Raw genomic sequence first — 12,692 nt, 5'->3', positions numbered from 1 at the left:
AGAGGGGCTGTCGTTGGTGAAGCCAGGTTTCTGCTATCGCCCCCAGGGGTTGGGGGGCAGGGAGGGGTGGGGCGAGACCAGAGAGTGCTGGCCCGTGGGGGTCCACCAGGCGTCAGCCCCACCCTGAGTCCTCCCCAGCCCCCTGCACCCCCCTCAGCTGCCTTGGCTTCCTGCTCTGTCTCAGGGGATGACCGCAGCCTGTCCAGCTCATCCTCAGAGGCCAGCCACTTGGACGTCAGTGCCAGCAGCCGGCTCACCGCATGGCCAGAGCAGTCCTTGTCGTCGGCCAGCACGTCGCAGGAGGGGCCTAGACCAGTAGTTGCCCAGGCCCCCGGGGAAGCCATGCTGGGTGCCTCAAGGCCACCTCCCAAGCCGCTGCGGCCACGGCAGCTGCAGGAGGTCGGCCGCCAGAGCTCCTCGGACAGCGGCATCGCCACTGGCAGCCACTCCTCCTACTCTGGCAGCCTCTCCTCCTATGCGGGCAGCAGCCTGGACGTGTGGCGGGCCACGGACGAACTGGGCTCACTGCTCAGCCTGCCAGCAACCGGGGCGCCCGAGCCCAGCCTGTGTACCTGCCTGCCTGGGGCCGTCGAGTACCAGGTGCCCACCTCCCTGAGGCCCCACTATGACACACCGCGCAGCCTTCGCCTGGTTCCCAGGGACCACAGCCCCGCCTCGCAGGGCAGCCCCGGCGACGGTGCAGCCGGGGACTCAGGCGGCCAGACGTCCGCTGGGTATCCCTCTGGCTGGCTGGGCACGAGACGGCGGGGCCTGGTGATGGAGGCCCCCCAGGGCAGCGAGGCCACACTGCCCAGCCCGGCCGCCGGCGAGCCCTGGGAAGCAGGCAGCCCCCACGTGGGGCCATCCCCGGCTTTCTTTTCGGCATGTCCAGTCTGTGGAGGACTCAAGGTAAACCCCCCTCCTTGAGGGCCACAGATCTGGCCTCGTGGCTGCAAAGGGGCTGAATTTGCCCCCAGATGGGAGAGGAGGTGGCGCTGGCCTCCTTGCTCTGTATTCTGCGGGAGGGATGGGGGGGTCTCCCGGAGAGGGGAGTTGGAGGGGGCGCCCTGCGGCTGCCAGTGGAGGAAGGGGCTGACAGGGAGGTGAGTTTTGGGAGGCAGGGGCTCTGGGTCCGGCAGGTCGGGGTCACCAGAGCCCCAAGGCCCAGCTGCTTCACTCTGTGTCCCCCAACCCTGAGGATCAGGTGGGTGCTGCATCTCTGCTGGCTGGTGCCTTGCACTGGGGCACCAAGGGCTGGAGGCCCCGCTGCTGGCCTTGTCCTCCTCGGGCCTCACACCCGCTTTGTGGGTGGCCGGTTCTCCCCGTCACCTCTCTGGTGTGGTCACACCACCTGCTAAGCACCAAGCCACCACAGAGGCTCCGGACACCCGGGCTCCACCAGCCCAGCCCCCGGGCTCCGTGCGCGCTGGCCCTCGTCCCCTTCTATGGGAGAAACGGAAGCTCAGGAGGCTGCGTGGCTCGCCGGGTCTCTGGGGTCTGGGCCCCACTGCTCCCCGATGAAGCCCTTGTGGGCAGGCTCCGGCAGCAGGCGGTGTCCTCGGAGCAGCCTCACCTGCTGACCCCGCGGGGAGGGGCTGCGTGCCCCAGGTCCCTAGTGGCGGGGAGGGGCTGCGTGCCCCAGGTCCCTAGTGGGAGTCCCACTGGCTCCCGTCTGTACCTCCTCGCGGGGCCAAACGCTGCCTTGGCATCTGGAGGCTCCGGGCCCTGCGTGTGTTTCCCCAGGCCCAGGGCTCAGCCCCGCTTGGTGCTCAGCAGCTCTGTGTCGGAGGCGGGGCTGCGTCTGGCCCATTGTCCATGCCCTGGGTGGCTTCCTCTCGTACATCCTGGAGCCGGCCCTGACCACGGTCCAGCAGCTCCCTGTGAACACTTCGCTTTGTCCCTTCGCTGTCGGCCGTTTCTAAACCTGGACACTGTTTGTAATACATTCTTAGACTGGAAATAAAATATTCTTTTCTTACCACTTTGTCCTCATCCGTTGCCCAGCCACCTCACCTGCCCTCCACTCGGGGCCTCTGCCTGGATCCGAAGTGCCCGGGCCAACCTCCTTGGCCTTTGTTTCAGAGAGTGCGAGAGGCCTCATCCGTCTTGTCAGCCTTGGGCCTAAACGCTGTGGTGTGTGGAGAGGCGGCTCCAGGCAGCCCTCGGGCTGGGATGTGCACGTGTGGTGGGTGTGTGGGGTATGTGTGGTGTGTGTGTGCACGTGTGGTGTGTGGGGTATGTGTGGTGTGTGCGTGCACGTGTGGTGGGTGTGTGGGGTATGCGTGGTGTGTGGGGTATGTGTGGTGTGTGTGTGCACGTGTGGTGTGTGGGGTATGTGTGGTGTGTGTGTGCACGTGTGGTGTGTGGGGTATGTGTGGTGTGTGTGTGCACGTGTGGTGTGTGGGGTATGTGTGGTGTGTGCGTGCACGTGTGGCACATTCCTGGGTGTGTCCTGGAGACCACAGTGGGGTCTGCAGTACTCCCTCAGGCTCAGGCATGGGGCTCCTCAGGTCCGGGTGAGGGCGGACCCTCCAACCCCAGGCCAGGAGGGGCTGGCTCTGAGCCCGGGGCCCCTGCCCTGCCTGTCTCCCCGATATGGGGCCGAGTTCCAGGCTTGTCTCGGTCCCCTGCACATCCTGTGGGGGCGCCTGCCTGCCCCTGGCCTGCCACCTGTTGGGGACCGACTCTGACAGGCGAGTTCTGGGGGGCTTTCTGCAGCGGTGCCTGGTCTCTGAGCCTCAGTTTCCTCTTGCAAGCGGGATGACAGACCTCGCCTCGCTGGGCTGCACTGAGGGTCTGATGAGGTCACTCTTCAGGCACTTAGTAGCTGCCCGTCACCATCGCCCTCGCTGCTGTCACCTCCGGAGGTGGCCGCGCCAGTCTTGTTGCAGGACGAGTGAGGCTGTGGCTCCTCTGCTGGGGACCTGGACCCTCCTGCCAGAGTCCTCGTCATCCACGCTCAGCCCTGTGTGTTCCCACCGGTCGTCTGCCCAAGGCTGGGGGGCAGGGTCCCTCTGGCGAGAGCAGACTGAGGTACCCCAGGGTGGCCTGGGGGTGGTGTGGGGTCCTGGAGCCTCTTGCTGGCGGGGCTGGGTCCCCGGACAGCCTTTCCCTGTGGGGATGTGGCCAGGCCATCTGCCTCTCCCCACTATGCTTGTGAGTGGCCTCGCTCTGGGTGTCTGAAGGTTCCGGCCACCACCTGCTATGGCAGCCCAGGGTCTCCAGCCTCGGTACCCAGTTCCCAGGTGGGTGGCCAACAGGCTGGAGGCTTCTCAGGCCGGGGGCAACCAGATGGGTCAGACACTGGTTCTGTTTTCTTGCTGCCCCCGGAGCACCTGGGCCTGGCCAGGCAGGGGACAGGGTGGACATGGACCTTTGCTGGTTTGGGCTCTGTACCATCTATACCTGCCGGCCTGGCCCCCCGGGAGCAGCTGGGGACGGGCCCCCTTGGGGCCTGTGTATGTGATGAGCTCAGCGGGTGTCGGCCTTTTGTCAAAGGTTCTCAAAGTCTAGACCAGCCCAGTTTGCTCAGGGGGCCTCATCTGAGGGTCCCAGCCCTGTGACTGTCTGCCCTTGAGTCTGGCCTGGACCAGAGCTAGGTTCTGAGCCTCAGTTTCCAGCCTCCCAGCGCCCACCCACATGAGGCCCCTCAGAACAGGAGGGTGCTGCACCCTCTTTCTGGCCACCGGCCGCCAGAGCCCATGTCGGGCATTCTCTTGGGCTGGCCTCCCTTCCGCTTGTCCGGGCTGGAGGAAGGCAGGAAGCCTCTGTGCTCAGCCGTGGGCCGCCGTCCCTCCCGAAAGCGGCCTTCAGACCCCACCCCAGGCTCCTTCGGGGACTCAGGGCACCTCCTGTTAGGCACAGCCCACTTCAGAGGCCCAGGAGGAGGTCACCTGCAGTGTCGGGGAACTTTGCTTATCTCATCTGGGGCCTCCCAGTGGGGCATTTCCAGGGGCACCCCCCTGCGGATCCCCCCACCACCAGCTTCTGAGAGCAGGGCCCACACCCTGAGGGATGAGAAAGGAAATCACGGCCGCCCTTGGAGCAGCCTCTCAGCTCTGAGGTCGGAGCCCAGACACTACCTCGTATGGGCGTGGTCCTCCTCCAATAAACCTCTAGTAGCAAAATAGTGGGGCTGGACTGGGCCTCGGAGCTCAGAACCGCCCCCTCCCCAGATGCCAAAGCCTCCACCTCCCCCATGGGTGGTTATGGGGGCTACCGCCAGGCTGTGTGGTCAAGGTGGTGGGCGACCCAGAGATCTGGGGGCTGTGGGGCAAAGGGCCCTGGAGAGAAGGCATCAAGGATGGCGGGCTGGACTCCCTGCAGGTGGCCCAGGTCCCCCAGCCTGTGTCAATCTTGGGGGTAGTGTCCTTGTTCTCAGGGGCCCCGGGCATAGGATGAGGGGAAACCTAAAGGGTGCACTGACCGGGTTCTCTTTGGTTTAGGGAGTGGCCGCCTCAGCCCCGGGACCTGCGACAGCACATTCAGGTAGGCACCTGGAGCTGGTCCCCCAGAGCTCGGGGATAGGGAGGTGGGAGTCTGGGTGGGTGCAGATGGCAGAGTCTGGCTAGATGGGGATGGCAGGGGCCCACAGCCAGCGGGAATGTGGGCAATGGGGTGAAAGTGGGTGTTGGGTAACAGTGGATGTTGGGTGACAAGTGGCAGTCGTTGCTGGCTGGCAGTGGGTGTTGGGTGGCAGTGGGCAGTGGGGGTGAGTCCCAGCCCAGGTGTGGACAGCAGGGCAGTGGGTAGAGGGCAGGCTGCTGGCTCCGTGTGGCCTGGACGAGTGTGGCCTGTCTCGGAAGCAGCTGCTGAGAGCGGCCAGTGGGCAGCTGGATGACGGACTGAAGGTTTGGAGACACAGACTGGGGTCCGTGCGTCCCCAGGCCCTGAGTGTGGACCTGTTCCTGGGAGGGGGATGGCAGGAAGGCAGTCAGGGTTGGGGTCCAGGAGCCCCAGCTCCGGAGGAAGGGCTGTGTCCTCGGAGAGCGGAGGGGACCTGTGGAGGCTGGGCTGGTGGTAAGCGACTTAGTGAGGGGCAGGGCATTGGTGCCCTGGCAGGTGCAGTTTTGGGGCCAGGTGGGGAGGGAGGGCCAAGCAGGGAGGCAGTGGGAAGGTGCCAGTTCCCAGGGTCTCCCTAGAGAAGCCTGGCAGTCACTGGGGACAGAGCCCTGCTGAAGGTTGGGCAGGGCTGAGAGAGGCTGGAGGTGAGGCGGTTGGCCTGGGGTGGACGGGTGGCATCAGGGCCAGTTCTGTGCCTCAGTTTCCCTGTGGAGTAGGAACCACTGCGGGCTGAACCTTGGATTCCTCAATCTCTTCTTCCCAGGCAGCTGGCACCTACAGCGGGGGCAGGGTCCAGGCAGACCTGGAGGGGACACCCAAGGTTGGGGGCAGGGTCCAAGCAAGACTGGAGGGGACACCCAGGGTTGGGGGCGGGGCCCAGGCAGGCCTGGAGGGGACACCCGGGGATAGGGGCAGGGCCACAGGCAGGCAGGGGCAGCTCGGGAAAGCCCCCGTCAGCCGGCCTTGGCCCTGGGCTGGACACTGATCCCTGCAGTCCAGAGTGCTGAGGCCAGCCCTGCCCCAAGGGTCCTCCTGGGCAGCCTGCTGTTGCCTCCCCAAGGCCGCCCATACCCTTCAGATGTCTTTTACCCAGACACGGGTGCCCTGGGACAGAGTGTGGGGGTCAAGCGGGCAGGCCCGGTATCTGCTGGAGGATGTGAACCTTTTCCACAGAGGCCGAGGGCTCGGGAGGGGCGTCCAGGGTCTGTCATGGGACAGAGGTGAGCCAGGCCCGTGTGGTGGTGTCGGGCCGCCAGCCCAGGGCGGGGTCTGGGAGGAGGGCGCAGAAGTGTCAGTCGATTCCCGGTTGCTGCTTCACCAAAAGAGTGTCTGAGGTACTGGAAGCCATGCTCACAGAAGCCGAAGCAAAATCCAAGTCCCAAAGAGGGGACGGGAGAAGGAGCTCTGAGGGCCCTGGAGCTGGTGGCCGTGGGGGAGATGCAGATATGGACACGCCCGGCCCAGCGCTGCTTACAGTGCCCGCGCGACTCCAGGTGGTGTTGGGAACCTTCGTCCCCTTTCCCTGCAGTCAGGCCTCACGCTCCTTCCTGCTTCCACCCTTGCCCCTCACTGTCCACCCTTGGGGGACAGCCTTGGAAGAACGGATGCAATCTTAAAACTAGGTACCAGCCTGCAGGGGGGGTGTCCAGCCCCACCATGGGCAAGCCCCGGCCCCGCCCCTTGACTTCGATGCCCCCTTTCCAGACTCCAGGTCCCAGCGCTTCCCTAGCTCTCCCCAGGCCCTTACCACACCTGCCTCTCCCACCGCCCCTTCTTGGCCTCGGCTCCTCAGCCATGTCCCCTCCTCCAGGCAGCTGGCCCTGATGCCCCTGTCCCTGCTGGCCCAGGTGCCTGCCTGGGCTCCAGAACTTGGCCACTGTGCTCTGTGGCTCATCTTGGTGAAGGGGTCCTGGCATTCTGAGAGGAGACCAGCCCTCTAGGACCACACATTTGCAGGAGGGGTGTCTCCCCAGGGCCTCGGGACCTGGCAGGGTTGGGGCAAAACTGTGTTGGCTGCTTTAGTTTATGGAATCAGGTGAGCAAACCCACATCAACCTGGGCTCTGTCTTGCTCTGTCCCGGCTGCTGCCTGCAGAATCAGCGAGTCAGGTCTCTCTGGCCTCAGTCTCCCCACTGGGAGCAAGCAAGTGAAATTCCCCAACCCCAGCCCTGCTGCAGGGAGTGGCGGGGACAAGCATGAGAGGAGCCAGGCAGCGTGGATGTCTGCTGCAGGTGCCGGGCAGCGGGTGGCCACAGGAGAACCTGGGTCTGCTGCGGACGCATCCCTGTGGCAGGGAGGCCCAGCCTTGAGCCAGGCCCCTCCCCTGGACAGGCAGGTGCTTCAGGGAGGCCGACCTGTAGGGCTGTCATCCCCCGGATCCCAGCCCTCAGCAGAATTCTGAGGGCTCAGAGTGTGCTGGGGGTAGGGAGGTCACCCCGGGTGGGGCTTGGCTGTGTCTCTCAGTCACTGGCTCAGGGAATGAGGGAGGGGGACTTGCTCTCACCTCCCCTGCTTCACGTGGCTGTGCGTTCCCCCGAGAGGTCCTGATGACAGGAGTGGGAGGAGGCACTGGAGAACGGGATCCTTCCTGTAGGACCTCGGTGCCCACAGTGCGGAGCCCTCAGGCCTGCAGAGGAGGAGCCAGTGTGCATCCAACCCCCTAAGGTGGGAGCCTGCCTCAGGTCCCACCCAGCCAGGCCTGTGGGGTCCTCTCCTATCCTGCTCCTGCTCTGCCCTCCCCAGCACCAATGGGGTTTGCAGATGGCACCATCAGCTATTAGGAAGGGGGTGGGGGCAGGAAGTAGCTCCTATGAGGGGAGAGAGGGGGTGGGGCACCTGAGTGTCCTGGAGGGGAGCAGAGGGAGCGTGGGCCTGTGCGCAGGAGAGGAGGGGTCCCTGGAACCTGCAGCAGGTGGGGCGACCCAGGAGGACAGTGAGGGGCAGGTGCTGGGGGCCAGGACAAAGCAGGGCTGTGCTGGCCCGGGACGGTCAGGCAGAGAAGGCGCTGGGACAGCCAAGGAGGGGTGGTTGGTGGGGAGAGAGTTGTGAAGGTGTGGGGTGAGTGGCGCAGGGACAGAAGAGTGGGTCTTGGGGGGTCCATGGGGGGTTCATGGGGGGTCGGCAATTCCTGCAGGAGAGGCGGCACAGTGGAGGGGGCAGCGCTTCCTTCTGCTCTGTGGGTACTTGGACCAGGAGTGGACAGTGTGGGGGTGGTCTCAGGGTGGGGCAGCGCTGGGCCAAAGATGGATGGTCCAGGAAAATGGAGCCAGAACCTCCGCAGGAGAGGCGGAGCGGGGAGGAGGGGCTGGGAGGGGTGGGCTGCTCTTTACTGCACCATCTTTGGGGTCTGTGCCGCTCGCCGCCCCCACCGGGGCCTCACAGCTGCTTCCCCCACAGGATCCCCAGGACCCGTGGCTGTGGACAGCCCAGGGCCAGAGAGGCCACGCGGCGAGTCACCTGCTTACGTGAACATCCCCGTCAGCCCCTCCTCCAGGAAGCAGCTGCACTACATGGGCCTGGAGCTCCAGGAGGCCAGCGAGGGGGTCCGAGGTGGGTCCCTGCCCTTTGTGGAGGCCCTGACGGTCAGGGACCAGGACCACAGCCTCAGGGCCCTACCCCCCACCAGCCCTGCCCAGCAGCCCTCAGTCAGGGAGCTCTTCCTACAGCCTCCCCCCAGGAGGCAAACGTCCCCAACTCCATCCCTGGCCAGGCCACATCCCCTGAGGGTGTCCCCACTCAGGCACTTCCGAGGGTCTGGCTGGGGGACTGGTGTGGAGGGCAGGGTCATGGGGCTGGGCAGCTTGGGGGCGCAGGCTGTGGCTCACCACAGGCTTCTTTCAGGGGCCAGCGCCTCCCTTTACGCCCAGATCGACATCGCGGCCACCGAGATGGCGCACAGAGTGGGAGCGCAGCACGCACGGGCCCGGGAGGAGCAGCTGTCAGAGCTGGAGCAGAGGAAGGCAGCCCCGCAGTGAGGCTGCAACGCCAGGAGCTGACCGCAAACCCGGCCCCCGGGCCGCCTCATGGCCCCCAGCAGGCTGGCCCCTTCTATTGGTCGTGGCCTGGTCCCCAGGGAGCCCCCAGTCACAGGAGAGGGCTGGCCGGTCTCCGGGCCACAGTGCGAACAGGAAGACGTCTCCAGGGCCCACAGCCAGGCCCTCCCGCCTCACGAGTGCCGGGGGTTGACCCTTCCTTTGGCCTGAATGAGTCGCTCTGGACCCCAGGCCACCTGAGGCCCCGCTTCCAGGCATCAGGCAGCTCTGGTTGCTGTTGCGCGTCTCAGGCAGAGGCTGCTGCCCAGGAGTGTTTGGGAGCATGGTTTGTGGTGCCTGGGATGCAAACCGCCCTCTCACCCTAGGGGCGACTGCACGGATGACAGCTGTGTCCTAGCAAAACGCTCATCGTTTCACCTGGGTGTTGTGGCCCCACAGCGCCAGGACCCAGTGCCCGCTCACACTGTCGGCACCACGCCCACTCCTGAGACTGGCGGCTCAGACACTTCCGGTGTCCCCTCCCCGCCTCCCGGCTGTCCTGCCTGGGCCACCGCAGCCCTGCGCCCGGGGACGGAGCCTGGACTCTCCCAGCCGCCTGACTGCTGCACTTCTTGGGACACATTGCAGTCAGTCATGTCAAGAGCTTAACATTCTGACTGCTCTGTTCCTGACAATGCCTACTTTCTCTCTCCCGGTTTCTGCTCTTGGACATGGATCTGATGTCTTCACCTGGGGGTGCTTGGGGTTGAGGCGAGCAGAGCTGCCTTCCTGGGTGGCTTCCCCCTGCGTCAGTGCGGTGCTGTGGCTTGGGGGTTGGTGAACTGATGGGGCTGTGTGCGTCGGTGGTGGGCGTCCTGCGTGCCCTCAACGCCTGTGGCAGGAGGAAGCACCGGGCGGCCCCGCCTCGCTCCTGGAGATGGGCTTTCTGCTCTGCAAGGCTCCACCCGTATCTGTCCCTTGCTTTTCCTTCCCCCGCCCCTCCCCTAGCAGCCCACCAAGGACCTGGAGAGTCTGTGGTTGGCCTGCCCCGGGGGACGGCGGGCAGCTGCCACTGCTGCTCAGCGGGGCCCTCAGTGGGCAGGCTCAGAGCACTGGCCCTCCTGGCGCCCCCACTTGGCATGTGACTGCTGAGGACGCTTGGTGTCAAGATGGCAGGAGGCAGGGTCAACCCGGAGCCAGCTGGAGCCAGGACAGAGATCCCCTGCTTAGACGCAAAGGCCCTGGGGAGCGTTCTGACAGACAGGGCAGGGCTGGGCACTCAGCCTGGAGGATCCGTGGACAAGACTTTCAGCTGCACGTTGGGGCAAGGCATGGCCTGCACCCTGGTCCAGGGTTGCAGCTGTGTCGGGCCCTTAGGGTGGCAGAGTTGAGATGTCCACCTCCAGGGACGGCCGCATGCACCAGCTCAGGCACAGCCCCAACCCTCCCCGTGACCCTGGCCTGCTGGAGCTCGGGCTTCCTGTTCACAAAGTGGGAGAAACTGTCAGTCCCTCTGCTGCTGATGGGATCGTGGTGCTGTGGGGGAGGGTTTGGAGCCCAGACCCAGTGTGTCTGGGTGTGCCTTGGGCCACACCCTTTTGGCACAATGGAGTGGCCAGGCCATGTCCTGGGGAAATGGCCACATGAAGAGTGTGGATGTGGGGCTGGGGCTGGTCCCACGGCTGTGGGAAGCCAGGAAGCAGGGGTCAGAGTCAGACCCGGCCAGGGTACCACGGGTGGGAGTATGGGGCCCAGGTACACCCAAGCCTCTAGCAGAGTGCCCGGGGAGGCTGTGATGGCCCACGCTGTGCCCGGCACCCGTGGTGCCCTGGCCAGGGTCCCAGTTGTGTGGTGGAGGAGCCGTGGGAAGGGGTGATGCTGGCCAAGGCGGGGTCGCTCTGATCTCAAGGCAGCTGCCCTCAGCCCAGGACAGCCACTCAAGGCCAGAGCTGCGACTGGACAAATGCCTGACCTTCCCCTGCAGTTGTGACCAGCAGCCAAAGCCCGACAGGGTCATCTCTGCAAAGCTGGTGAAGACGTGAGGAGGTGGAGCACATGGGCCATCGTGTCTCAGGCACCCCTGGACTCCAACCTCATGTACTTCCAGCCCCAGAGGAGTTGAACCTAGAGATACCTCGAAACCCAGCTTAGGGAAGAAAAAAAAAATCACTGCCTCTCATAATGATTGAGATATTTTTAAATTTTCAAGCTGTTTATTTTTTTGTATTTTTTTTTTTTGAGATATAGTCTTGCTCTGCCATCCATGTTGGAGAGCAGTGGCACGATTTTGGCTCACTGCAAACTCCGTCTCCCAGCTTCAAGTGAGTCTCGTGTCTTAGCCTCCGGAGTAGCTGGGATTATAGGCAGATGCTGCCACCACTCCTGGTTAATTTTTGTATTTCTAGTAGAGATGGGATTTTGTGATGTTGGCCAGGCTGGTCTTGAACTCCTGGCCTCAAGTGATCCTCCTGCCTCAGCCTCCCAAAGTGCTGGGATTCCAGGCGGGAGCCACCCATGCTTGGCTCAAGCTGTTTTTTTTTTTTTTTTTAAGGTGAAGTCTTGCTCTTGCGCCCCGGGCTGGAGTGCAATGACGTGATCTTGGTGCACTGCAACCTCTGCCTCCTGGGTTCAAGCAATTCTCCTGCCTCAGCCTCCTAAGTAGCTAGGATTACAGGCGCCTGCCACCATGCCTGGCTAAGTTTTGTATTTTTTTAGTAGAGACGGGTTTCACCATGTTGGCCAGGCTGGTCTCGAACTCCTGACCTCATGTGAGACCCATCTTGACCTCCCACAGTGCTGGGACTCCAGGCATGAACCACTGCACCTGGCTGGCTTGAGCTGTTTTTAAGAGGATATGTCCTGGTTTGCTGCTGTGTAGTTTCCCCAAAGTCTCAATTTGATGAGAAAACCAGAATGAAAAAATAAATAAAAATTAAATTTCATCAAATTAGAAACCTTTGCTTTCCAAAAGATAACCACTAACAAGTAAAATAGCAAGCCAGAGAATCAGAAATTATTCACAACACATATCTGAGAAAGGACTCACACCTAGACCTAGAAAGAACTCCAAGACCAGGCTGGGTGTGGGGGCTTACGCCACCTGGAATCCTGGCACTCTGGGAGGTGGAGGCAGGTGAATCACTTAAGACCAGGACTTTGAGATCAGTCTGGGCAACACAGCAAGACCCAGTCTCTACAAAAAAAAAGAAAACAACAAAAAAAAATTTAATTAGCAGAGCATAGTGATGTATGCCTATAGTCCCAGCTACTCAGGAGACTGAGGTGGGAGGCTCGCTTGAGCCGAGGAGTTTGAGGCTGCAGTGAGCTATGATCGTATCGCTGCCCTCCAGCCTGTGCAAGAAAGATCCTGACTCAAAAAAACGACAAGACTTCTAAGACCCAGTTTTTTAAACAGGCAAAAGAATTAAGTAGGCCCTTCCCAAAGAAGATACCCAAATGGCCAAGAGCGCACAAAAAGGTGCTGGGCCTCAGGCATCAGGGAAGTGCAAGTTATTACAAAACAAAAACAAAACAATCAATCAAATGTGTTTAATTGCCTTTTTGTTACTGATTTCCTCCTCAATTGCACTCTGGCCAAAGAATGTGATTTGTATTATTTATCTACATGTCGTATATTTATACATTATCTTCTGCAAGTTATTGACATTTGCTTTGTGTCCTAGGACATGATCAATTTTTAAAAGATTCCATGTGTGCTTAAGAATGTTTTCTCTAACGGGCATAAGTAGACCAAGTTTTTAACTGTACTACCCCATTCTTTCATATTCTTCATCAATGATCTAAGCCTCTACCATAGGAACCTAAGACAAGGAGAGCAAATGGAACACAAAATAGGTAGAAGAAAGGAAATTTATAAGAATAAAAGGAGGAAAAGTCAATGAAAAAGAAAACAATAGAAAAAAATCAATGAATCCAAAAGTAGGTTTCTCTGGGGAAAATATCTGTAAAAACGACCAACTCTTAGCTAGTCTGATCGGGGGAAAAGAAAACACAAATGGCCCAGAGCAGGAATGAAAATGAACATCACCGCACAGTATACAGAGGATACTGTGAACAATGTGTGTAAATTGTTTTGATAACTTAGATGAAATTCTGCGACAAACCTATCTTTAAAAAAAATGACAAAGGAAGAAACAG

At 61.6% G+C, this 12,692-nt stretch overlaps 1 protein-coding gene across 1 annotated transcript in view; it reads left to right on the top strand.

The window, feature by feature from the left end:
* DOK7 (docking protein 7) overlaps nucleotides 1-8,582 on the top strand; it is a 36,842-nt gene extending 28,260 nt beyond the window's left edge. Inside the window, exons 7-10 of the mRNA XM_008018037.3 lie at nucleotides 185-909; nucleotides 4,446-4,488; nucleotides 7,960-8,112; nucleotides 8,404-8,582. Coding sequence (XP_008016228.3) covers nucleotides 185-909; nucleotides 4,446-4,488; nucleotides 7,960-8,112; nucleotides 8,404-8,537 — 1,055 coding nt within the window. The 3' untranslated portion in view covers nucleotides 8,538-8,582. The remainder of the gene's footprint in view (nucleotides 1-184; nucleotides 910-4,445; nucleotides 4,489-7,959; nucleotides 8,113-8,403) is intronic.
* Nucleotides 8,583-12,692: the final 4,110 nt, after the last annotated feature.

The sequence above is a fragment of the Chlorocebus sabaeus genome, chromosome 27 (assembly GCF_047675955.1).
Source record: "Chlorocebus sabaeus isolate Y175 chromosome 27, mChlSab1.0.hap1, whole genome shotgun sequence".
NCBI classification, from domain to species: Eukaryota; Metazoa; Chordata; class Mammalia; order Primates; family Cercopithecidae; genus Chlorocebus; species Chlorocebus sabaeus.
This window is presented reverse-complemented; position numbering and strand designations above follow the sequence as displayed.